Below are 27,030 nucleotides of genomic sequence, written 5' to 3'. Positions count from 1 at the left end.
TCTTGAATATTCTTTTAGCCCTGATTATTGTCCTAACATGTCACTTAGTCAGGTTTGAATGTCGAATGAGCTATTAGCCATGGTTTAAGTCCTGATGCATCACTTCAATTTGGGTTTAAGTCCTAACAGTATGGTCCTATTGGGTTCTCTGGGGTTCCTTAGCCACAGTTTGTGTCCGGGTTTCGGTCTCTCTAGTTTTAAAAAATATCTAGTCATAGCTAGGGATAACTTTAACTCTTTTTTGTACCCACCAAGATTATGGGGGTACATTATGGTTATTTTCATTTCAACTGCTCACGAGTGTACCTTTTGGGCTTATGGGGTCAGTTAGGTTATATGTAGCTATTTTACTTTATCTTTCATCCTTGTGTTGGATTATTGAGGCGTATGGTTAGGCTTATCACTATTGTTCCTTTCTTTTACCTTCTTGATACAGTTTTACTCCTCTCTTTGCATTATGTATTTACTTTTCAAGCTCATTCGACCTATGATGCCTAGTGGAAATCTGTTGTTTTTGGTACTCATGATACACTCTACATCTATTTTTCCTTATACAGATCCGAGCACCAACCGATAGTGTTGATCTTGTGCATAGCAACTGGGATATTCGGAGATTGAGGGTGACCAAATGATGTCCTAGTTTGACTCATCTCCATTTGTATATAGTTTTTGTCTAGTCTTTTGTATTCGAGATAAGTCTATGCTTATTTTGCTTATTTTGAAGTATGTATTTGTTTTAGTAGCTTTGTACCTTCATTCACCAGGTCTTGAGATTAGATCTTGTATTGTTGTACATGGTTATGTAATTTCTTCTCTTCCGCTATGTTTTTTCTTGTTATGTTTTTTTCCTTTGATGTTGGACTTCTGCCCACTAGTCCTGTTACTTGTCCTTTTGGGCCATGAGTTGGCTTACCTACCGGTGGGATTTGGTAATGCTATCATGATCGAGTTTTCGGATCGTGACAAATACACATCTGAACATTAAGAGGTACTTTATGATTTAGAGTTTGAATTCAAATATACGTCCGATATTAAAATATTGTATTAAAATTTGAATACTAAATAGATAAGTCTGTTTATTTTCTCAACATCTAGATATATAAATTAGTCTTTGCTTAAAAAATAATAAATATAAAATACAAATAAAATACTAAATATATAATTGATCTAATATTATATCAATTTCTATTATTCAAAATATTTTAGTGAATTTTAAATATAATTGCAATTTAACTTCCAAATATTGTATGTTAAGAAAATTTCATCTAAACAAGTTAAAAAAGCAAATTTTATGCAAGCAACTAGACACTCAATGCAATTGAAAAGAGAGCATTCAATGAATCAATTAATTTGTAATAGAAATCTAATTTTCTAACTCACCTTATAAATATTAATTTCTTGCAACAATATGTTTTGTTGATAAATAATCGCATAAGCCACAACCATGAGTTTTTACCAACAAATTCTATTTTTGGCAATAACTATTTTTGTTGCGTAAGTTAGTTTTTAACAACAATAGTTTTTATTGGTAGAGTAACTTTTCGTAACAATATTTATACCAACTTTTTCTTGTTGCCAAAAGTACTCTTGGGCTAGCAACAACATTGAATATATTGCAACAATAACAAATTAAATTTCCTACTTTCTTTGGTTAATTTACTCATAATTTTACGTAGCGTTTTATCACTTGTATTATTTTAAAGAAATAATATTCACTATATTACCTATTATTATATCTTTTTTTGAAAATTTTAATTGCATCTACAATTTTTCAAAAAACTACATATGCATTTATCATAATGAATTTAACTAAATTAAATAAAGTATTTTATATGACATTTATTATTACAAATTATTTGTTTTATGATTTTATCAGCATCATTTAATATTATCATGGTAGTATTTTATTTTTTTGGTATTTAAATAATAACCCTTAATTCAATTGCCAATTTCTTTTTCAAAAATTAGCCAAATAATGCCAATTTTAGCGAACATTCGCAACAATTTGAACCCCTAAATTGATCCAATTCGTGACCCGATAAAAAACCCAGAACTCAACCCATTTGATCCTTTTAAATCTCCGTCGTTCATACAATATAACTGGACGGCCCACACTTCTCTCCTTCGCTATTTATTTGACTCGCACAACTATTTTTAAACCCTAATTCAATTATATATCCTTCAATCGCCTCCAACTCTCATCTTTGTCTCTCTTTCATCTTATAAACCTTAACAACCTTCTCAAGCCCTGATTATTTCATACGTGAATCAATATATCTTTTCTTTTTCGAACCCTTTTTTACTTTTTATATTTCTCCTTTGTACATTACTGTAAAGTTTGGATAAAAACACGAAGATCTGAGAGGACTTTTATCATAAATTGGTCCAAAATAACAAAGGAGATTAAAATATCACAAAATATAGACGAAACTATTTAAGAACTAGTAAATAAGGTAACACCGTCTATTTCTTCTTTGAATATTGATTATTTGTTTTCATGTTCGTGTAATTTATTTTAATACCCTTTTTATTATTATTGAAAAGGGAAACTATGGAGGGGATTACAAAGAACGAAATCAAAATCTTACCAACAAGGAAAAAATTCAGGTAGTCAACCAACTGAGCTGCTAAATTTCTCTTAATACCGTATATTTTAGTTTGTTTTGTATTATGTGCCTTTTTTCCTTGTTTATCCTTAAGAGGCTCTGTGTTTAATATCATAATTCAAAATTCCTACAATCATAATTCAAAACTCCTACAATCTCTGTGTTTCCATCCCCACCCCCCCAAAAAATAGTAACTCTAATTTAGTTTTCCATTCTTATTGTCTTGGTGTAATGACCCTCGGGGTCATTTTTGTATTTTTATGTGACTTGACTATTTTTTCCCTTTCTGTAGCTTATATATTTTATTTTGACTTGTAGGGATAAGTGACATGCTTCTCAAAGTGATCGAAAGAGTTTTAGGTTAGTTTTACCCATTTTGAAGCTCTTGTATTGAAAGAGTTCACTTCGATCAACATTCTTTGTAAATGAGATCGGATAAGAATTTTGTTGGTATTTTTAACTTCAGAGCTTTGAGTTTGGTCTAATAGGATCTTTCGTTCAGATCCTGTAGTTATCAAGTTGATTCTGGGTTGCTTGATTGTTTGCTTGTTTTGAGTTGTTTTGGTGGTAGTATTTACTTTGTTGAAACGCTCTGCGTTTGTTGTTTCATCAATTTCATTGAGTTTGAAATGTCGTTTGTTGTAGGATGTTTAGTTTGCATTTGCAGAACTCCGAATGAATCATAAGGGTTCGTTGGAGACTTGGGATTTTTATCCCAAGATGCTAATAAAGACACTTTTGTAGGAGTTTAGCTTGCTTCGGTAGAGCCGCTCCTATGGTGATCAAGCTGCACTAGCAAAAGCTAGTTATGTAAGAAAGGGCCGCGCCTATAGAGCCTCATCATCATGGCGAGTTCATTCCTACAAGGTGGCCTTTGCTCTGGTTAAATCCATGGAAAAGTTGACCTCCGCTCCTGCAAGGATTTCTTCTACTCTAGTGATGTCGTGCCTGCGACCAAGGGTGGCAAGAGAAACAAGCACTGAGTGTTTTATATCTCTTCTCCTTTCTTTTTCTCAAATCATCAGTGAGCAACGACCTTATTAATGCGAGCTCAGCTTGAGAGTTTTCTTGCTCATTTCTTGTCTTTTTCTTGCTATTCAAGGTAAATTTCCTTCCCTTGTGCCTTATATTACGTATTTGAGCTTCAATTATGTGTTTTACTTCATTTTTGTACCTCAAATTCCTTGATTTTGAATTCTTTGAAGTAGACTTTCACACATTTGAGGTCCGAATTCACTTTCATCTATGTCGAACTTTAGGGCATGTGTTCCACACCTCAATGGAAACATATTGACAGAGTTAGTTTTCTATTTTGTTGTCGAGACCTGAGGGTCACTTTTTGACCTATTTTTGGGTTCGCATTTCACAACAATGATATGGGTATAGTTAGACCTGTAATGATTTGTAAGTTCTATGTTTGATAGCTGAAAACGATGGAAGGTTATTCAAAAGGGGAAAGCTTTTGAGTGACGTAGAAACTCTAATGAGTTCTTTGTCATCTATAAGATTATTTTTTTATATTTATATCTTAAAGCATGGTAAGATGTAGTCTATTATGGAATTTAGATTTGGGTCAACTTTTAGTTAGTTCATTTCTCGATCAAATCAGTAAATTAGAGTAACCTATTTTGACCCTCAATCCCAAAAACAGAAATGGTTACTTGACTATTCAACTTTCTCTTAGAACCTTCATTTCGTATTACCTTCCCTATTTTTCATATCTTACAATTTTCAATCGTTTGGGAGCTCGGGAGAGGAGACTTGGGAGTAATTTCTTAAGAAAACTCATGTCAGTAAGTTTTTTAATCTATTGTATATCATTTCTTTATAATATTATCTTCAAAACCACTTCAAAAATCAAGATTTCAAAATATGGTTTTGAATTCATCAAGGTATGTGGGAATTTCATATATGGATCCTTTTATATCCATGGAATTCCAAAGGTTTCCCTACTTTTTTCATGAATTTCAATCCAAATTTCTAGGGTTTTGATGATTTTGCATGGGGTTCAATCAATTATGTTTTTATTCAATTTCAATGATCTTATTATGCATGATTTGATCTTAATTACATAATTTTTGATGAATTTCACATGAACCCATGCATTATGCCTATTTTTATAATTATGAACTATGTTTGAGAATTATGCATGCATCATGAATTCATGAATTTTGATTTTCAGGATGCTTTTAGACAAAGTATCGATATGGATTTTATGAAATCAAGGTTGCTTCGACTGGAAAGTATTCTTATCATGAAATATTTTTGTGATTTTCTATGAACAAGCTTATCATAATTTTTAATGCTTAGACAAGTATCTCTATGAACATGTTATGATATCATGATTTGTTAAAGGAGCTTTTCCTATGATTTTTAAGTATTTATGATGAATTTGGTCTTAAAAGATTATTACTCTTTTCAAAGACTAAGATATGATTATGTTATGCTATTCCGTTGAGAGTTTTACCTAGCACCTAGTTAAACTAGTGGTGATTACCCAAGTCCCAAAACGATGTGCCCCCGTAGAACTTTGCCTTAATTGGCCCTAGCTAGTAGATCCACAATAACTTGTGTATGGTTCTTACCTTGGCAAGTAGGACAATATCTTTTCGGTGACTCCATGTTATAGCTCACATGGTTTATGTCGGATAACGGTTTCTCTCACAATGCTATATTTTGACTATATTTCCTTACGAGTTTTGCATTGACCATGTTTATATTTATAAGGATGTTTTAAAAAATAATATCATGTTTTATCTTGGTCATTGCTATTATGTTTTTATTTAATGCATTGCACATTCTCCATACTCGATACATTCTATAGTACTGACCGCGTACGCCTTTGCCTATATTTTTTTATAATATACGTCAGGATGCTCCCACTCAAGCCCATGGTTAGTACAGAGTTTGCTCAGCTTTATAGTTTGGTGAGTCCTCATGTTTTGAGGACGTTCATATGAAATTTTCATTCAAGCAGTATTTCTTTTAGATTGGTGGTGAGCTAGGGCTTGTCCTATGCCCCATCTATGTCATTAGAGGATATTTCAAACTAGTATAGTTTATTTCCACTTTTCAAGTGTTATTTTGAAATTCTTTAATCTTAATGCTATGATAAGATTGTTTTTAAGACTTATCTTCGATATTTCATTTTTATGTTAATTTTCATATTATCTTAAGTCGTGTTTATGCTAAGATACTTATTTAGGGTTTTTTGGGATCCTATTTGCCATGTCACATCTAGGGTCTAGCTTGGGTCGAGACAAACTTAGTATCAAAGCATCAGGTACAAGTGTCCTAGGGTGTCTGACAAATCTGCATCAAGTAGAGTCTTGTTCATGGGTGTGAAGTGCGCCACATCGATGAATAGGAGGCTACGAGACGCTTAAGAAACTTCACTTCCTTCATCATAGTTAAGTCATGCGATAGAATTGAATTCTATAAGGTTTTCTTCTAACTCATGTTCTATGTATTTCAGAATCATGCATCCAGAAAGAGCTCCATTGTAAAGAAATGTAGATCAAGAAGAGGAGCAACAAGAACCTCAAGCTCATGTTGATTTTTTGACCGAGCAAGTTCACATGCCGAGTAAAGGGCTGCTTTTTAAGTGCTTGCCCAAGCAATGGAGGCACAATACAATCATAAGGTTGTAGCTCCCGTGACCTCAAATGTGGGTACGGATGTAACAAGGTTCGAGAATTTATTCGGACGAATCCTCGGGAATTCCATAGTTCTAAGGTGGACGAAGGTCTTTAAGAATTTGTTGAAGGATTCAAAAAATTGTGGACATCATGGGTGTGACTTCAGCGGAGAAGGTGAAATTGGCCGTTTAACAATTGAAGGAAGCTGCTCAAGTTTGGTTCAACCAATAGAAGGGAGAGAGTGCTATTGATGCAGTTTCTTTGGATTGGGAAAAGTTTAAGAATGCTTTCCTTGTTCACTTCTTTCCCCTAGAGTTGAGGGAGGCTAAAATGCAAGAGTTCATTAATTTGAAATAAGGTAACATGAGTTTGATGAAATATGCTTTAAAGTTCACTCAATTATTCAAATATGCTCCAGAAGTGGTAGCCAATTCTAGAGCTCATATGAGTAAGTTTGTTTCTGGTATTTAGGATATGGTGGTCAAAGAATGAAGAGTCGCATTTTTTATCAAGGAGATGGATATATCGAGGTTGATGACTCATGCCGAGAAAATTAAGAAAGAAAATCTTAAGAAGAAGGCTAGGGAGATAAAAAGGGAGAGGAATGATAGTGGTGACTTTTCACATTTGAGGTCCGATAATGGTGGTCGTTCTTTATATAGACAAAAATAATGTGGTCAGAATTCATCTAGTGCTCTATTTCAGAAGTCCAACAAAGATAGGGTGTCTGACCCTAATCCTCTTTGAGAAGCTTCTAGTGGTCAGATCATCCCCTCATGTAGGAAGTTATCACGACCTAAGCCTCGAACATAGACGCGATACGGAAAATGAGAAACCTGGATGTTCCTCACCCAAGCCTCTTAGCATTTATTTGGCTTTTCATAGGTAATGACATTCAATAACAACAAGCGGAAATAGAGAGAATAATAGGACTAAGGGAATGGATAAAGAATACAAGTAATTACCAGCATTTACATCCTCTATTTGTCCAACAATACCTCTACTATCTCTAGACTTGGCGGGGGCTAAGACATGTCCCTATCTCACCTTCACGATAAATAGAAATAAAAAGTGTGATAAGTATCCCAAAAGACTTTACATAACAAAGCTAGAAAAAGAAAGGATGTTGTTCCCGAAACATGGGAACTCACCAATAAAGTAGGCCTTCAACGTAATCATCTAGCTATGTGGAAGAGAGTGTGGAGCAACGTTAGTCCCTATATGGTGATATCATGTAGTTAAGAGAGTATGTATTAGTACTTTGAATGTACTAAGTATGTAGGCATGAATGAACATTTGAGAAACATTAGAACATTTGTGTACTATGAAACATAGTGCAGTGCGTGCATAATCATTCATGTGAATAACCTTTAAACATTCATTTTATGGGAAGATGATTGTAACTGACATTTAAGACCATGTGAGCTATTACATGAAATCCAACCACCCCCTATGTTGGCACGGGGAGACTACTCGCCGGGTAGAACTCTGTCAACTTAAATCATTTGTTTAACTTTAACTTTAAGGGCTTTTGTGGATCCACTAGCCTAAGCCTACAAGGGCTCCTATGCTGCCATATAGTTAATGCAACATGAGGCTTTACTTAAGGACCCCTTAGGTAGAGTATCCACCTACATTCTATATTCGGTGCTAGGTCAAATCTCATGGAATAACATTTAAATATCATAATAACATAAGCATTCATATAACTTTAGACATAAAATCATCATTCGATAGAATATCTCATTAAAACCTTTCATTTGATTCAAATATGTGAGAATTGTCCTTTCACATAGAATCCACTCTTTGGATAAGAAACTCATTTATCATCATTCAATCATTCTTTCATTTTATAAGACTCCCTTTATCACAACATGGCATTTATAAACTTTCATTTTGGAGTCACAACTTTCAATTCAACTTCATTTCAACATAATGAAACTAGGTGGGTTCATTTCATGCAACCTTCAAATTCTTTTAAAAACGATGCTAGCATGCATGAGAGTAATGAAATGCATCAATTAATACATCTTCAAACAACCCACCAAAATACCTTGAAATCCTTCCATGCCTTCATATAAGGACTTTAAATAAAATCATCAATTTTAAGGAATTAAGAGTCAATATAGACTAATATAGATAAATAAACTTTAGATAAACAACAATTCATGCATTAGAAATCATAAAATAGAAACCCATAAGATTTCACCATTTAAAATTGATCTACTAAGTTGAAAAAACATTTGGGCTCCATGGGTGGAAAAACTTATGGATGAGACCCGCATACCTTGGGGAAACAATTTACTAAATCAATCTTTGAGAGTGGAGACTTGAATGGTTCTCCCGCGAAGTGGGAAATAAATTCAGGAAATCCTCAAAGAAATGATGTAAATAAATGTCCAAAGACTCCTAGGCGGGGCTGTAAAAAGCGTGAGAAGAGTTTGAAAATACTACCACCAAAACAACTCAAAGCAAGCAAACATTCAAGCAACCTAGAACCAAATCGACCATTATAAGATCTAAACCAAAGATCCTATTAGACCAAACTCAATGCTCTGAAGTTAACAAACACTAACAAAATTTTATCCGATCTCATTTACCAAGAATGTTGATCGAAATCAATCTTTCAAAATAAGAGCTCGACATTAGATTTAGACTACTTCTTTAGGTCACCTGACTCAGTAGGGTATTTTATCTAGTTTTAGTGGTTGTCAGCATTAGAACATGTTCTATGCTCTTCAGACTCGACAAGATTATGACAATTCCCTGGAATTGGTCACTCGTGTTGTGAGTCTTTCAATTTGATGTTTATTCTTTGTAATTCTGGAATGAATCTTTCTTTCGTGACTCCTTATCTTACTATGAATTTTGATGTCAGGCCCGAGGTCTTGTTAGAACCTTTCTCAATATCTACTCTTATCAGTGATTTAGTTTTATCTAAGCAGGTTTATAAAAATTGCCCTGTCTCAGTCTTTAATAAATTTACCTCAGTCGATCTTGTAGAGTTACATATGTACGACTTTGATGTAGATACTGATCAAGTCACTCCCGCAAGAGTTTAGCTCGCTTCAGTGGAGCTGCTCTTGTGGTGATCAAGCTACACTAGCAAAATCTAGTTATGTAAGCACAGGCCGCTCCTTTAGAGCCTCGTCATCATGGTAAGTTCGCGCCTATGAGGTGGCCTTCACTCTGGCTAAATCCATGGAAAAGTTGACCTCCGCTCCTGCGAGGATTTCTTCTCCTCTAGTGATGTCGCGCCTGCGACCAATGGTGGCAAGAGAAACAATCACTGAGTGTTTTATATCTCTTCTCCTTTCTTTTTCTCAAATCATCAGTGAGCAATGACCTTATTAATGCGTGCTCAGCTTGAGAGTTTTCTTGCTCATTTCTTGTCCTTTTCTTGCGATTCATATGCATTGCACTTGCAATTGATCGTGATTTGACTTCCATGCTTGTTATGCCTCTATTGACTATAGAACCTGAGTTGTTAAGTTTCAATTTTCGGATTAACCAGACTTAGTTAATACACTAACCACCCTATTGTCACCTTGCTCAAATCTCGATAGTTAATACATATCTGCATAGGCTCATCTTTTATCTTCACAAACAACACAAACTAACCAAGGGAGACATGAAGTATAATGAACCCCTTGCTCTTTAAGTCTTGAAATTGTTAGTTAAATTTTGTTGGTGCTAATATGGTGGAACATATTTAGGCAAAGCCAATTTCAAAATTAATATCACGATCAGACAGAATAACTGATAGGTATATATATTAAAAATACCTTAGAAAACTCTTTTTCTACTGACACTGACCTAAGAGTAGGAGTCTCCAAACTAGTATCCCTAATGTAGAGGTAATTAACAATTGATAGTGAAGGTGGTTGGATATAGTGGTTGTGAGATGGAGGCTAAGGAAGTGGTTGATGATGATAATAGCTTGTGTAGGTCAAGATGGTGGAGATAGTATGCAGTGATGATTACATTGTGTGGCTATAATGGTGGTGATTGGCATGAGGTTGGTATTGATAATTGTGCGGTGGAGATTAAGGGTGGTGGTTATTCAAAAGTAATGAATAGTGTAGTGGTAAAATGTCATGTTCACATTGAATCTTCAATAAATAATATATTAATAAAATGAATTAATTGTAAATAAGTAATTGTAAAAGAAAAAGACGAAAATACACTCAAAGAGATGATAATCATTATTCACCAAACGATTTTCATTTTACAACCCTCCTTTCATGCGACTTCATTTTTTAAAACAGAAACCATGCATATAACCATCATTAAAAAAAAATCAGTTTTAAAGACCGAAAGTATGTGTCATGCATGTGATTCATTGGCATATTGTGTCTTGTGATTTCCAGAGAAACAAATAATTAGAATTAGAATAAAGAAACCTCCTCCTTTCTCTCTTTTGATCCAAAAAGTGATTTTGAATGGAGAAAATTAGAAAAGCATACGGCAAGCTTAAAGATTCCACGAAGGTTGGCTTAGCCAAGGTCAAAAGCGAATTCAAGGTTTGCAATATACACATGAAAAATATTTGTTTTCAAAACGCGCACATAAAAAAAAAAATTAAAGCTAAGCTAAATCAATGTGCATTTCTCGTTGAATGATCTTTTATTTCTTGTTTTCAATTGAAGGATTTAGATATTGCTATTGTTAAAGCAACAAATCATGTTGAAAGCCCTCCAAAAGAAAGACATATTGCAAGTGAGTCTATTGAAACATTCCTCTCCAAAGTTATTTATATAATTCAAGATCTCTTGTTTATGCTCTTTTAATTTGCCAAATTCATTATATTTGTGATCAACTATATATACATCCAAAATGAGGCTTTAGTTGTAATATTGTTTGCCTATTAATCTTAGGGCATTGCCAAAAATATTCATCTTTCTCCTATCATTGGATGTTAAAATATGGTTGTTTCTTAACATTCCAGGAATTATTGTGGCAACATCGATTACATGCCCACGAGCAGATGTTGCCTACTGCATACATGCACTTTCTAGACGATTGTCAAAGACACGCAACTGGATTGTAAGTTTTCTGAGTTGATTTACTAACTAGTATTATTTATTCCTTTTTGAATCGATAACTATGCCTCAATCTCAAGCAATGACTTCATAAATATTTTTCAGGTTGTGATAAAGACACTGATTGTTATTCATAGGGTGTTGCGAGAAGGTGATCCTTCATTCAAGGAGGAACTACTACGCTGCTCTCAGAGAGGGCATATTTTTCAACTATCAAACTTCAAGGATGACTCAAGTCATCTTGGTAACTATCTTGTTTTCATGTTGATAAATAGGGTGAAAAGTTGATATATAACCGGCATAATACATAAACATACCCTTTAACTTGGTCACCTCCAACTTTGGATGTGCAAAAGTAGGCATTTTAACTTGTACAGAATTGAACAAGTAGATACACTGTCTTAACATGGCAATTCACATTCTACGCAACATCCTACATGGTGACCTACATGTATTATGCCATATAGAAAGCGTGTTTATACTTGTTCAACTTTATACAAGTAAAGTTGGAAGTCATAGATGTCAGCTAAGGTCAAGTTAAAAGTTATGCTTATATAACCACAATTTCAAGCTGTCATTTCAGATACCTCAGTATTCTAATGTATTGTGTTTTAAACACAGGTTGGGATTGCTCAGCTTGGGTACGTACATACGCGCTCTTTCTGGAGGAAAGAGTCGAGTGCTTTAGGACATTGAAAAATGATATTGTGGCAGAAAGATCAACCAAAACTTCAGCTGGAATAAATAAGGTGCATTTTGTGCATATTCTCTTTTCATTCAAGATACATAATGAAAACAATGTACATAATCTGAGTTCACATCAGGTGCATTGTAGAAGTAGGCTTTTGAATGGAGAAGAACTTTTAGAGCAGCTTCCAGCATTACAACAACTCCTTTATCGCTTGACTGGTTGCCAGGTAGTAACAACCTTTGCGATAAATTAAACTCAATTGTTATTCCAATTATTGTTTCTGATCTCTTGTGAATTTGCAGCCTGAAAGAGGAGCCTGCTATAACTTTCTCATTCAGTATGCCTTGGCTCTGGTATAGAAATATACTACTTTTTCCAGCTGAAGAAATGGACCATGCCGGAAACTTCTTGTTATTATGCTTATCAATCTTATGATCCTAATTGTTCTTTTGTAGGTGTTGAAAGAAAGTTTCAAGATCTATTGTGCAATCAACGATGGGATAATCAATCTTGTCGACTTTGTATGATGTTCCTTGTCTCTTTGAAATCTCCAATTCCATTAACCATTGCTCTTGCTTTTTTCCCTTCCTCTTTCTGAACTTCACTTGCTACTTCATGTTCCTGCAGTTTTTTGAGATGTCAAAGCCTGAAGCGATAAAAGCTCTCAGCATATACAAAAGAGCTGGACAACAGGTTAATAAATTCATTTGCTTTTGTATCTTTTACTTTTTACAGATATGGTATAAGATATCTTAAGTTTCATATCTAAAGTAATTTTTTTCCCCCACTTAATGTAGGCTGAACATCTCGCTCATTTTTATGACTTCTGCAGAGGCTTGGACATAGCTCGAACCTTTCAGTTTCCTACATTGAAACAGGTCTCTCTCTGTCACCCTTTTGGATAATGCACTATATTCATGAATTAAGTTTCGTTTGATCCATCTTCATTCTTCTTTAATTTGCAGCCTCCAGAGTCATTTCTGGTAACCATGGAGGAATACATTAGGGAAGCACCTCAAACGGATTCGATGCCAAATAAGAGGCTGGTGAGAACTTAGCTTCACCAATTTGGTCACATATAGGTGAAACTTAGCGTCACCAATTTGATCACAGAGTTTGCCTTTTTGTTACCTGCAGGAGTATCGAGAAACCAAGCAGAAACCTGAAAAGCCTGAAGAAATTGTCCCCGAGGCAAGTGAAAACAAAGTTCCAGAAGCTAAAAATAGTCAAGTAAAACATGCTGAAGTACAAGAGGAAACACTGCCTAAAAAGGAAGAAACACCACCACTGATATCAAGAGAAGAACCTGTTGATTTGCTGGTATGCATTTCTCTTTCTGGTGATATAAAACAAAAAATTATGATGGTCGGATCATGGTTGTTTAGCCTCACACTGGGGACAGATCAAATCTTTGTGCATGGCCCGTATCCCCTTTTTCGTGTGTTAGTCTTGCTCGGAACATTGTCATTCTTAGAATTTTAATCTTTGTGGACAGGGCTTGAATCAAGTGGATCCAAGAGTTGCAGAATTAGAGGAAAGAAATGCATTGGCTCTTGCAATCATTCCACCTGGTAATGCACATAAATTGTCTAAAGCAAGAGGATGATTCTATGATATCAATTTAGCTCCATTATAGAATCTCTGTGTCATGCTAATTTTGAGTTGATGTATTTGAAATATCATACAGGAAAAGAAAATCCATCAGCTAATAATCAAGTGGGTGAAACCGGGAAAACATCAGGATGGGAATTGGCTCTTCTTACAAAACCGAGTAACAATAGAAGCAAAATCACACCAGATAAAGAATTGGTATGTCTTCTTTATTTGAGGTCATAAGTTGGTAAGAAATCAAAAGGCAATTCATAATTGGGCTACACTCCCAGAACTATGCGCATTGATTTCATGGCTACATGTTTGTTTTTTTAAAACCATTTCATGGTTACGCTACCGGTCTTTTATCAGGCTGGGGGATTCGACAAGTTATTACTTGACAGCTTGTATGAAGATGATGCATCTAGGAGGCAAATACAGCTGCAACAGGCAGGGTATAGTGCAGGGTATGGGTATGAAATGCCTGGACAAAGTTCAGTCAATCACAATGACCCTTTTGCAATGTCAAACCACATAGCCCCTCAAACAAGCGTACAAATGATGGATCAGCAGCAGCAACAATACCAAATGATGCAACAACAACACATGATGCAGCAGCAACAACGACCACAACAAAATATGTTGATGGTACATCATCAATATCAAGGCCAATATTCTCAACAAACGTGGTACATGGGATCTTCCAACCCATTCGGAGATCCCTTCAGTTATCCACAACGTGCCATGCCACCACGGGGAAACCATCCATTGATTTAGAGGTCTTCTTCAATAAGAAATACCATACTCTTCATTCTTTTTGGCTAGAAGAATTCTCATTCTCCTTCAAAAGTTAATACATTTAACCAGTCATGTTCTCCTTTTCATTGATTATTACATTCACTTCTGTGGTGGATTTGTTAATGTGTGATGTCTATAGTCTAGCAGCTTGAGGCTCTTTCTCATCCACTCTGTTAGATTTTTTTGGGGGGTCAGGTATTCTATAAAATCTACCTATTTGTTTCACCAGTCATCAATATAATCACATACATATAAAAAAAAAACTATATAGAAAACAGAAAGTTGTTTCATAAGATTTCATACGTAACTTAATTGTATGAAAAAGTTGAAATGACATTTTGGGACACATTCATCAAGTACTTCTCAAAAGTTGTACTGCATTCACTAATAATTTCCATGTCCAGTCCCCATTGACCATACAGCATAGTCAAGATGAAATTCTGGAAAACTTAATCACGAGCAGATTGGAACATCCAAGCATTAGTATCATGTACTAAAAGGAAAAATTATTTGCATGAAATTACTGCTTCGAAAAATAGTATATTGGGTCCTCCTCTACGTCCTTAAAGCTCCAATTCTGCTGGGTACTCATACTATCAGCAGTAGATACGTGTAAGACCTTTTTATGGTATTTGTAGAGGGTTCTACGGTGGCCAATACTTATATACGTGATTCCTGCAGCTTGGATTAGCTGATATAGACGAGCCTGCAGAGACAAAGTACAACAAAGGCTTTTCTATCATCTCCAATAATTTGGAAGCTAACACAAGGAAACAAGAAATAATAAATGGAGTGAAGAATTGAATATGCCATTTAATTGTCGAAACGAAGTTCAATGTTTTCAGAGGAGAGACGGCAACATATGTCCATATGGTAAAATTTGAGGTTTCATCCGTCAATGCAGAAGATCAAATGATTTTCAAATGTTGACTACAACTGAAGTGCATTTTGAACCTAACATTGCTTCAGATAGTAAAATTCAAAGCTTAACAGACTGAGCAGCATTTCAAAGGACAAGAGGAGGTGGAGTGTTTTACCTATCATGGAGAGGAACATAAGCCTTAAGCACGGGAGCGTAAGCCCACAATATTTTTCTTTTTACGTACAAAAATAAAAGTAAATTTAAAAATAGAAAATATGTAAAAACAATGCAAGAAGAATCAAATATTTCAGCATAATAACATTCATACATAAAAAATAAAAAATTAAGTCACTATTTTACAAACCACAGAGAATTATATTCTTTATAGAAGATATAAATACAAATATATTATATTAGTCAAATATCTTCTTTCCATTTTAAAAAAAAAAAAAGATTAGTGCAGGAAACAGACTAAACAGTCTCCCTAAGGAGTATGGCATTTACTAGGCAAACGTCCGACCTATCTGGCATTAGCCCCATTAGACTTTTACTTCCGATAGTTGTCTGGCACTTCAAGCTTGCCTCACACAAAGGCAAGTTCTGAAGCGAGTTCCCAACTTCCCCTTTAAGAACAGTGGGACGAGGTCCTTTAAGCTTTGTGGCTTATTAGCCTTTACTGACCAGCAAGATTTATTTGTAATATGATTCCAGCCCCTATGGACAGAGGCCTATTGTAATGACCCTGAAAGGTCATTTTGTAATTTTTGCAAAATAACCGTATTACTCCCCTCCCGGTAGTTTCCCCGAGTCATGTTTGATCAGTATTCGAAGTGGGTTTTATGAAATTCTTTGAAAAGTTGAGTTTTTGAAAGTTTTGAGATTTTAAAGGCTTAAAGTGTTCAAGAGTGATTTTTGGTACCAACCGGAGCTACAAGTCTCCGAAAGGAATTTCGTAGATCCCATCAGCTCCGGAATGTGGAATTTATTCAAGGTGAATTGACGGAATTAGATTTGGAGTTGTAACATGAATTTGAGGTCCTAAGTTGAAAATTCTTGAATTTTTTATTGTAGAGCTGACTTTGGTAAACATTTGGAGTTTGGATGCTCGGAATTGAATTCCGACTACTCCGTTGGATTCAAGAGATGATTTTAGGCCTAGAAGTGGTCTTGGTTGAATTTTTAAAAGTCCCGAGCTCAAATTGGTATTTTGAGGGCCCAAAGTTAGTTTGGTTGCGACTTATCAAATTTCAGGTTAAGGAGAACTCGAATTCGAATTCCGAGATTTCAATAAGTCCGGAACGTTGAAATTAGTATAGTAGCATCTATGATTTGTATGCACGGGATTCCGAACGAATCCCGAGGGTGTAATCCGTGAATTTGTGCTATGTGAGTAATGCTGTCATCGGGTGCCTGTTGTCTAACCTTCGCGTTCGCGGAGATGGTGACCGCATTCTCTTAGGGTAAAGCTGGTAGGCTCCCTGTTCGCAGGCCATAGGCTGCGTTTGCGGAGTGTAAGCAATTCCTTCTCCGCGTTCACGGAGTAACAACCGCGTTTGCGGTGTAAGTTGGTCGCGTTCGCGGAGGGTAATATACCCATGAACAGTGTTAATTCCCCAAGTTCGGGGATTAGGCCTATTTCCACCATTTTGGGGATTTTGGAGCTTGGGGAAAACGATTTGAACGAGGATTTTCATGGAAAAACTAGTGGGTAAGTAATTTTAAGCTATAATCATGATTACCCATTGATTAGAACTCGTTTTTAACATCAAAATCAGTGTTTTAAATTCCTAAAATTAAGGGGTTTTGTTCAAGAACTTGAGTTTGATAATTTGATGATTATGAGTTAAATACAACTCCGTTTTCGAAATGTTTTTTGCCAATGAGTTCCAATTACTTCAAGGAATATTTTTGAATAAATTCAAATTTAGACCCCGTTTCCGGAATCAAATTTTTGAGTTGTTTTGAACCTTTTTCTCGAATTTTATATTTTTTGTGTTGTTGGACTCGGTTATTGATGGTAAATCATTATTTGATTAAATTTTATCAATTCGAAGAGTCGACAAAAGGTCAAGGCTTAAGTTTTGGAGTAGTCGAGGTCGAGACTAAGACAAGTGAAACTCTAAACCTTCATAAGCTTTGTGAAACCTTGTATTTCTTGCTACGTGCATTGGGGAGTAATGTGAATACTCCTATGGTTGATTATTGGGATCATAAAAAGGAAATTTGATCTAATGAAGTGATATATTTGAATTTGATTGACATTGTTGATTCTTTAGGGAGATTACATTGTGATATTCTTGATATGAATTGTGTATTGTAGTGGACTTCATCATATCCCCATTGATTGCATGAGCATTTTCATATGCATTGGGTAGAATCTTATCATTGAAGTCCAATTTGATGATTATGCCTATGGCAAATGGTTTCGGCTAAGGTATAATATGAAAGAGAAACAAAGAGGATTCAGGAACGTGCCATGCGTCGTGGTTGTTACTTTATGACATTCGAGGGACGTGTCACACACCATGGTTGTTACTTTATGACATTCGAGGGACGTGCCACACGCCGTGGTTGTTACTTTATGACATTCGAGGGACATGCCACGAGCCGTGGTTGTTACTTTATGATATTCGAGGGACGTGCCACACACCGTGATTGATACTAAATGATAATTCAGGGTCATGCCACACGCCGTGGAGGATGCATGGACATACATGCATCATTTCATTGGGCACTCATTGCATTTGCATTGCATCTAATTGATTCTCTGAGGATTTGCCCATATTTGTGTAATTGTGACTGATATAGATGTGATACCGTTGATACCTATCTGGCCTATTTGAATTGTTGAGATGTACTTTGACTGCGTGCTACATGAATTATATACTGATAGATTGGACTGTTCTGCTAACAGGTTGTAGTTATGAAGGTTCGGATGGCGTATTAGGAGTACTTGTTTCGATTTAGTTTTACCCGTGTTTAGTGTCTTGCTTGCTGAGTACCGTGTTGTTTGGTACTCACTCCTTGCTATCTACACTTGTGTAGGTTCCGAACCCAGACAGTGATACAGTTTCCTTTTCTTCATCTGGAGCTATTCGAGGATACTTTAGAGGTAGTTGTTGACGCTGGAGATCTCTCGTCTCTTTTTATTATGTTTTGTTCTACTTGAGAAACAAAGCATTGAGACTTGTATTTATCTTTCATTTTTGTTGTATTAGAAGCTTGTACATGTGACAACCAATCCTTTGGGGTATGTAGTTGACTAAGATTTCCGCTTTTGTGTATTTATCTATCTATAAAAACTACTTCCGCATTATATTCCATAAATGTTGGGGTTTAAGCTGACTTGTCCGGTGGGAATGGATAAGTGTCATCACATCCGGATTTGGGTCGTGACACCTATACCCGAGAAAAGCGAAGTGTGCTAATCTGAAGTCTGAAAGAATGCAATCCACATGACCAAATGAACCACAAAATAAGACAAAAAACAAAATAGCATCTGCAGATCATTAAATTACCTCATTGGCTTCATCAAGAGCACTAGTAGACTCATCCAACAGAGCCAAAGTTGGTTTTGAAAGCAACAAACGGCCAAAGGCAAGGCGTTGTTGCTCGCCTAGGGAAAGAACGCTCGACCACTCATGTGTTGAATCTAGGCCGTCAAACCGAGATAACAAGTGTCCAAGGGATACGTCATTGAGAACTTGTACTAGATCATCTGATGTAGGCTTCTTTGACCTTTCATTTACACACCTTGCATCCCGTGCATGTATCAAGAATGGCAAAGAATCTATATATTGGTCAGTTAGAGAAAATTCACCACACATACTCTTTAAATAGCATTCCAACCACCAGTAAAACAACATGGGGGCGCCACATAGAAATCTACGTGCAAGTATATTTAGGAATCGGATATAAAGCAGTTCACATTGTATAAGAGCCAAAAGAAGTAATTCAAAGCAAAATTAAGCAGCAAGTGCCTACAGAGATGAGAGGAATGATGACCTGTAATGAGAACTGAGAACCTTTAAGGCTTAGTAACGGCATAAGAAAATGATGTTAAGCTATGGATCATGAGATGTCATACCACTTTGTTTAGCATCATCTGACAAGTTATCTGAATCTTCGGTCCATGTAGGATACAGCAACTGTTGTCGAAGGGTTCCCAAAACCATATAAGGTTTTTGAGGAAGAAAAATTACACCTTCAGTATTTCTACGTCCTGTGGAATCCCCTATGGTCTCATTAGTTGAAGTCACTTGATGAGAAACCATATCTGGAGAGTGCGGCATATCCAGGTCTCCTCTAGGTCTGACATAAACTGTGATTGCTCCATTCCCGAAACTCCAAAGACCAGCTACAGCTCTCAGCAATGAAGTTTTACCACTTCCACTTGGTCCTGTAACCTGTTAAAAGAACCATTAGCAGCAACATTTAAAAGGCAAATTGGGGTTCGTCTAGCGGCATGGAAGCCAATAACCACCCGAGCTATCAAAGGGGTAAAACGCCTCTAAAACTGGAGTATTTGTTCCATGCACGTTTTACACCTCGAACTATTTGCTCAATACACCCCAAGAACATCTATGCACGCTTTATACAAATAGATTGTCTGCTTTTTTTTCCCATAAAACATTTTTTTCAACTTCTCCCATGAATTTGACTATAACTTGTATAATATATTATATTGTTAATTAAGAAGTTGTAGACTTTGAATACTATTATGTGCACATATCGTATGTCTAGATGGTTAAATGGATCATTGTATCTATATTTTTTTTAAATAAGCTCTTGCTTACCGAATTCCTTTTAGGTGCAGATGAATATGTTGTGTCGCTTGGGATTAGGTCTTATGATTCTTCTCTTAATGGTAGAACAAAAATAGCAAATGATCTCTCATTACCTTAAGCAAGTCGCGGAGTCATAGACTATTGCTTTAAAGACAGGATGGAATATCTAAAAAAAAAATTGTTGACCTTATACCCCATGCTTCAGGACTTGCATTCTGCCCCATGACGTGTAAAAATGCATCACCCTAACAGTACAATTTTTCCTTTCTCTAACAGAGCAACAAATGACATAAAAGCTGAAAGTGGACACGTCGGAACTCACCAACAAGTGATCCTTTTCAAAAATCTCAAAAGACAAGTCCTTAATTAGAGTTGCTTCACTTGGAGTCTGTACAGTCAAGTGTTCAACATGAAGTAATTTTACACGCTTGGAAAGAGGCATAGATCCATTTGTGTGTAGCCCATTGGAACAACTTATTAAACAAAAACTAAGTTGGATATTTTCCTTGGAGTCATGATCGCCTTTTCTGTTGCTGCTATCCAAAACATCATCAAATTCACCTGCACATTTTAAAGGTGTCAAAATGATTTGCTGAATGCTTATTACCGCTTTAGGGCAGTGGGTCATGTTGTATGGAAATAGCAAAACTGGGGAACTAAAAGAAGAAACAAAGTTGAAGAAAATAAAATTTCAGGGAAGAAACAATTGAAAAGTCATAGAACTTATAACATAATATGACAAGAGACAAGAGATTGAATTTAACATCCCTCTCAAGCATCTTATAGAAAAAGCAATTATAGTTTATATATACAACTACCGAAGACCTTATGAGCTCAGCTTCTTTTATTTATTAAACATTTTAGTTTTCCTATTCGCATATTATCTTCATAGTATATCATAACCATTCTATGTCCAATCCCAGTAATGCTTCAATATTTCTTCTTGGATTCAAGCATTAAGTTTGATTTACTATGCATTTTCCTCAGCACTAGTCCTAGATTCTTAAAATAAGACTTTCTCACCAGAATGTCCTAATTTGCTAATCAAAAGCATTTAGCCACATTATTAACATCGGCTATGTCATCATTTTGCATTTCCAAAATTGAAGGCATCCACTTTCTGCTTTAGCTCGAAAGCAAGCTGGCAACACTTTCAATTTTCTGTACCTTTGCCTAGTTGTACAGATATTAGGGAAAAGACTTATATGTGCAATTGAACTATGATAAAAGGCTCATCTATGTCATCCGTTAAAAGTTAGGCTCACATATGCCACAACCATTCAACAAAGTGCCCATTCATGCCATTAATTTTCAACGCTCCGGTTTGATGGTTTTGCAAAACCATTTTTTTCACACCAAAATTCAAGAGGCCAATATTAATTATTCCCACCAGTATCAATACTTCTGCTTGAATATCTATCCAGAGATGATGAACTAGGCGGAGATGGTGAATCAGATTCCCCGTTGATGACCAATATCGGCATAAAATCTGCTAGCGGCAGAGACGGAGGATAAGGATACTGAGGTGGCAGAGCAGTATGAACAAGAAGTAGATCCAGTGACTTCGACTGTGAAATTTTTGGACTTAAACTCACCAGCGGAGAAATGCTCAGTGATAAAAGACCTAACCGGTGAGCCCGAAGTGGAACTGGAAGACAAGTATGAAGATGATGAGCTCGACCCACCAAAACTCTTCACCTCAATGGTGGCAAAAGCCCTATGTGACGCCGATCCAGTTCTGATCGAACTTTCTCTGCCATCTAAAGATTCTCTTGGAAAGTAAAACTCCTCATCGTCTTCAGTTCTATGGGAAATAACATCTGCATTCCCATGATTTAGCCTCAAACCCTTCCATGTAGTGGCGGCAATGGGTGGACCTACGCCGAATCCATTTTTCTCGAAGCAGTAGCAACACCAACAATGCCTCCATTAATTTTGGTGGTGTGGACCTCTAATAAGAGGCCACATGGAAAAATGGTTTAAAACCATCAAAACGGACCGTTAAAAAATAATGAGATGAATGGGCACTTTGTTGAACAGCAGTGGCATAGGTGAGCCCCAACATTTAACAGACATAAACAAGCCTTTTCTCAAAGTTCAATGGCATGTTTGAGCCTTTCCCCTAGATACTACAATAAAAAGGCGGAAGTAAATTGCTTCAATAAGATAATATGTTGCCGTTACAAAACAATAGAACATAAATTCAAACTTGAAGACCATAATTTGAATATATTGATGTGTTCTTAATAGAAATATCATATTTGAGAAGAATCAATCTTGAAATTGCAATGGATATTAAAAAAAATGAAGGACCTTTCGGTAACTTTAACATATAAGATTACTTCGGCACTTAAAAACACGAGAAAAAAGAATTAATAATAGAAATGTTTGAGAAAACAAGACAAAAATGGAGCAGAAAAGAACTTTGGGCTACAAAGATTACTTTATCACTTAAAACAAACACAAGAAAAAAGAATTAATAACAGAAATGCCTCAGAAAACAAGACAAAAATGGAGCAGAAAAGAAATGTTGGGCTAGAATTGCAGATAGCATTTTTTGAGTTCTGTGGCTTGAGAGAAATCAAAAGATGTTTTGAGAGTAAAGATGTCCATATTCACATTCATAGAACAAGTATCTATTCTTTCTGGTACTATGGTGAAAAATAATAGATGTATGTGAAGTTATCGCTCTATCACAATCCCTCTCCCTTCATTTATAAAGGGACACTAAGCTTTTGCATCATAAACGATTAACACCTTCTTGGTGCTACTTCAATGGAATAACACATCTTACTTATGAAAAGAGAAAAAACAAGTACATATCAAGAAACAACTAGGGAATTATCATGCAGAAACAAGAAGTTCATATAATAAGTCCTTGCCCATGCAGGAGTTGCAAAAACATAAAACACATTGATTAAAAAACTGTAACCAATCAGCTTTTAACCCTTATAACCCCAACTGCTTTGGTTCTACACAGCTGGGACAGGCTAAAGCCTGATCAAATGGGGAAAAACTGCCTCAATCCCAGAAAAAGAAGTTGGGATCAGCTATATGAATCATCAATATCCATCCTTCCATTTTGGCCTGTCTCATTTCAATCCGTATCAAATTGCCATAAATCATGTTACCCACTCAACCCAAGGGTAGTTAGGGTAGGCCAAGATAAATGCTACATTTCAACAGCCTCATGTAGGGTGTATGATAATTATTTTGTGGGTGACAAGAAATTAAGGAAACAGCTCTCTCATGAGAAAGTCAAGTTTCTCAAGTAACCTATCACATGTTATCCGACATCTATAAGAAGCCTACAAGTAACAATTTTGGCAATTCCAAAGGTCCGAGTCTTAGTGTAAAACAATCCCTCTTGGCACTAAAAGAAAAAATTTGGGAACATTAGGCGCTTGAGATGCTAATTGGGTTGGTCAGATAATTAACACGGCAGAATAAACTACACAGAATGTAAACCCTGTGTAATCAAAACAAATTCATGTCACATCAGCCAAGAAAAAGTCAAGATCCTGCACATTGCCAGATATTCACGTATATTCCCTCCCTCCAACAAAATGGATCGGTAGATGCTCCTCTTAGGGATTACAATGTAATATTAGTATATTCTGTAAACCTTTTCCATGTATTTGGAGAAGAATGCACCATCCAGAAACAAAATAACTTACCTAGTCGGTCAATGACGGCGGAAAAGGCACTTATAGCCTGAAACTGATAGACAATGAGAGAGAAATCACCAAGAATATGATTAAAAGCAGACACGGATTGATTAATAACCCCAAACTCAATTTTTCCAGAGAAGTACATAGGTGCAACAACTGCCGCAGGAAGAATTTGAATAAGATAGCGGTAGCCATTGGTGAAGAACTCCAGGTTTCTAGAAGATATCAACAATTGCTGTCAAATTATCAAAAAGCAAGAGAATCAATTTGAAATTCACTTAGAAAACAAATATAAAAGTAAATAACATACAGCATTAAACATTTTCAAATGCATCAACATGTGCGAAAGAAAGTTAATATTGTTTAAAGGGAATGCTAAGATGAGGTATATGAAGTTAGATTTTTGCACTGCTTCTCATTAATTAGAGATGATGAATTGCAAATCTCATATAAAAGACACAACTCAGATAGATCACTTCTTTGCCTGCAACATAACACATACTTTAAAAGTTTCTAACCTACCCTCTGGAAATGCGAGCTACTTAGAAAAAAATCCTAGCTGGCAAAAGCACAAGGCAATTTAAGGGTCAATATGATGACAAGAAATCGGAATGCATCCTTTTGCTGAAGAAAAACTTGGAAGCATCCATGTGCCCAGATAGAGCTGAAACATTACAGAGGATTCATACAACTCCCAACTAGTTTGGGAGTGAGGCATAGTTGATAGATGTATTAATATTGAGATCAACAGGATGATGGGTGGGAATTGCCCGCGAAAAGCCTCAATTTTTACAAAATATGGACGTACTCTCAAATCTTTCATGTTAACAAAATGGAACTTACTCCTAACAAGGTTATACAAGTTTTAGACAAACTGAGATTAAAAAAAAAAAAAGAACTTACAACTTCTTCACCTAATATTGGTTCTCAGACAACCCATTATTCAGTGTGTGACATAAAACAATTCTTTGCAACAGAAGTAATATAGAAACAACTGTTGAATCACAAAGGTCACATGATATGCTTCAATGCAGGCAAAAACTGAGAGAGGTGTAGCACCAAACAAACTGCTAAGGCCTCCGTACATTTAGGTTTTCAAAAGCGCTTCTGAAACGACTTAACAGTAGTTGCATCTCATTCTCCTCGCCTCCATAAAATGCAATTGATTCAGCATTTTCTCGAACACGCACAAGACCATAGCGGAAATCTGCTTCTTTCTTCTCTTGAAAAAAGTTGAGGCTCACCAATCCCTGAATTAACCACAGTTCCCATCATTTGTAGAATTGAGAAACAATGTCTTGCAACTTAGAAGTTCTCTAAATGTTGTATTGTTGTGAGGTTCAAAAGAAATATGACAGCAGAAAAAGCACCTTTCCAAGGAAGACACTGAGAGCTGTTCCACCAAGTGAATATGCAAGAAGCACAACAAAAAGTGGTGGGTAGATACCAAACAAGATATTGCTGAAAGATATCAAGTCTATAGCAGCATTGAAGAGTGTCAATGAAAATGCGAGAGCTGTTCCTGTAAAGGAACTTAAATCGTCAACAATTCGCTGATCTGGATTGTCGATAGTAGACTGAGACTGAATTTTGTAAAATGTCTTATTCTTCAGATATCGTTCCATGTAATAGCTTGTCATCCAAGATCTCCACCTTAAAGATAACTTCTCTCGTGCATAATCTCTCAACACGAAAAACTGCAAAATACATAGAGCTCAAAAACTAGAAAATGTACTCTTGTTGCCTTTCTCCATGGCTAATAAACGAGAATAACATAAAAGGAACCTAGAAATGTGGTAGCAGGGAAGTAGAGGTCACAAGACCTCATTCCATTTAGTACACAAAGTAAATGCATGTATATAGTGATAAAAGGTAGTGGCCCTTCCGGAGAAAGTTTGAAGGTGTACTTTTTACTGAAGGCATGATACCCTTTTAATCTATACTGTCACTACTGTGCCGTTGACTATAAAACAGAATGCCAAGTATCCAAACTAGGTTGCGGAAAATTTGCAAAAGACTATGAGGAGCTATACCTAAAAAATATGGAGCAATGAGCTCACCGGGATACCACCAGCAAAACCAGCAAGGTAGTATAACAGTTGTTTGGTGAACTGTTCTTGGTCTTTATCTATGCAAAGTTAGATCAAGCATGGAGGAATAATTAGTACAATAAATTCTTAAACGAAAACAACAAAAAAGGAAAAATCGCGAAAGAAATCGTACTGGCAAGTGCATTATAAAAGTCACGGCCGAGGAAACTGAAACCAACGCTGATACCAGTGGTTCCTAAAGTAAGGGCAAAAACAGCAGCCAACTGCAATCTGGCCTGAACTTTATCATCAGAGGACCAATATGGTACAGCAACCTTCCAGAACCTACTCATAAGTGTTTGAAGATCCGGCGGCTTTCTTTGCTCATCCTGATTATTTTTAGCAATAGATCGATTGAGGCTCTGGATTTTGGATAGTTTCAGATCAGTAAAAAAAAAAAAAAAAAGAGGATGAACCTGAATGGCTGGTGGAACTGGCGGAGTTGCTGCTGCTGCTGTTGATAATGAAACTCGTCGTCGAGTGCTCAATGTCTGAAACCTTATGGATGAGCGATGACTGAACTTCAAACTGTTATCCACCAAAGTGCTAACAACACCAGGGGAGACGTTGAAGAAAGTAGATTCTACTACTAGTTTAGCTTGGGTCACCATTGATGAAGTAGATGAGCTCTCTTCTTCTGCTTGCTATTTATCAAGCGCACACATTCATTCCATTGCCGTCAAGTTAACTCTCGGCTTTCTTATCCAAAATAGCTTTGATTTGCGCGGTCCATATGAATTTCGCAGCTCTAATGATGCCACGCCACTTTTTATATTTCCTTTCATTATTCCATTTAGTTCCCCCATTAACTCTACATTTTTGTAGTACGAATTTCGAGCTATCTAGTTTATTTTATTTTAGTTTAAAAGTGGGGATGCTACCATTTATTCAAAAGTAAACGGCTTTTATAAGCTGTTTTTAATATTTTTTAGTACTTGGCTAGCCAATTTAGAGTTATTTTGTACTTAAAATAACCCTCAATAAATTTTTGAGTTTGTTTGGATGGACTTACTTTAAGCAACTTATAAGTTGAAAACAGCTTATAAGTCAAAAAAAAATAAGTTGGGCTGCACCTACTTATTTTTTAAAACTTATAAACAGTTTTTGTAATGACTTGTTCCCGTCGTTAGGAATAGGCCAATGGAGAAGGATTTCGGGCCAGAAAACTTCAAGTAGTAACTTCGAAAAAAATTAGCCTAGGCCAGACTTGGATGAATTCTGAGTTAGGCGAATTCTAGGGTGACCTGGTGAATAG

General features: G+C 36.0%; 2 protein-coding genes across 2 annotated transcripts; one reads left to right on the top strand and one right to left on the bottom strand.

The window, feature by feature from the left end:
• Positions 1-10,686: 10,686 nt before the first annotated feature.
• Positions 10,687-14,552, top strand: LOC129870724 (putative clathrin assembly protein At5g57200). The gene is made up of 15 exons (XM_055945572.1): positions 10,687-10,767; positions 10,894-10,963; positions 11,193-11,290; positions 11,392-11,530; positions 11,908-12,035; positions 12,111-12,203; positions 12,280-12,330; positions 12,433-12,498; positions 12,605-12,670; positions 12,775-12,855; positions 12,943-13,023; positions 13,115-13,297; positions 13,473-13,548; positions 13,665-13,786; positions 13,940-14,552. Exons 1-15 carry the CDS (start codon positions 10,687-10,689, stop codon positions 14,342-14,344), a joined length of 1,740 nt encoding a protein of 579 aa, XP_055801547.1. The 3' UTR covers positions 14,345-14,552.
• A 94-nt stretch (positions 14,553-14,646) lies between these two features.
• LOC129870723 (ABC transporter D family member 2, chloroplastic) lies at positions 14,647-26,530 on the bottom strand. The gene is made up of 10 exons (XM_055945571.1): positions 26,192-26,530; positions 25,909-26,104; positions 25,746-25,813; positions 25,056-25,382; positions 24,771-24,935; positions 23,692-23,920; positions 20,337-20,575; positions 19,315-19,633; positions 18,746-19,017; positions 14,647-15,071 (listed from the first exon to the last, which is right to left on the bottom strand). The coding sequence occupies exons 1-10, from the start codon at positions 26,384-26,386 to the stop codon at positions 14,886-14,888; spliced, it is 2,196 nt and encodes a 731-aa protein (XP_055801546.1). The 5' UTR covers positions 26,387-26,530; the 3' UTR covers positions 14,647-14,885.
• Positions 26,531-27,030: the final 500 nt, after the last annotated feature.

Source organism: Solanum dulcamara, chromosome 10, assembly GCF_947179165.1.
Source record: "Solanum dulcamara chromosome 10, daSolDulc1.2, whole genome shotgun sequence".
Lineage (NCBI taxonomy): Eukaryota > Viridiplantae > Streptophyta > Magnoliopsida > Solanales > Solanaceae > Solanum > Solanum dulcamara.
This window is presented reverse-complemented; position numbering and strand designations above follow the sequence as displayed.

What these genes read in the sequence shown, in the direction of transcription:
- LOC129870724 (XM_055945572.1), top strand. Translation starts at nt 10,687, where the DNA reads ATGGAGAAAATTAGAAAAGCATACGGCAAGCTTAAAGATTCCACGAAG. An exon ending in AGGTCAAAAGCGAATTCAAG is followed by an intron (nt 10,768 to 10,893) that starts GTTTGCAATATA and finishes TTTCAATTGAAG; the next exon opens with GATTTAGATATTGCTATTGT. An exon ending in AAAAGAAAGACATATTGCAA is followed by an intron (nt 10,964 to 11,192) that starts GTGAGTCTATTG and finishes TTAACATTCCAG; the next exon opens with GAATTATTGTGGCAACATCG.
- LOC129870723 (XM_055945571.1), bottom strand. Translation starts at nt 26,386, where the DNA reads ATGGTGACCCAAGCTAAACTAGTAGTAGAATCTACTTTCTTCAACGTC. An exon ending in GCGCTTTTGAAAACCTAAAT is followed by an intron (nt 23,921 to 24,770) that starts GTACGGAGGCCT and finishes ATAATTTGACAG; the next exon opens with CAATTGTTGATATCTTCTAG. An exon ending in CGCCGTCATTGACCGACTAG is followed by an intron (nt 20,576 to 23,691) that starts GTAAGTTATTTT and finishes TAAAATGTGCAG; the next exon opens with GTGAATTTGATGATGTTTTG.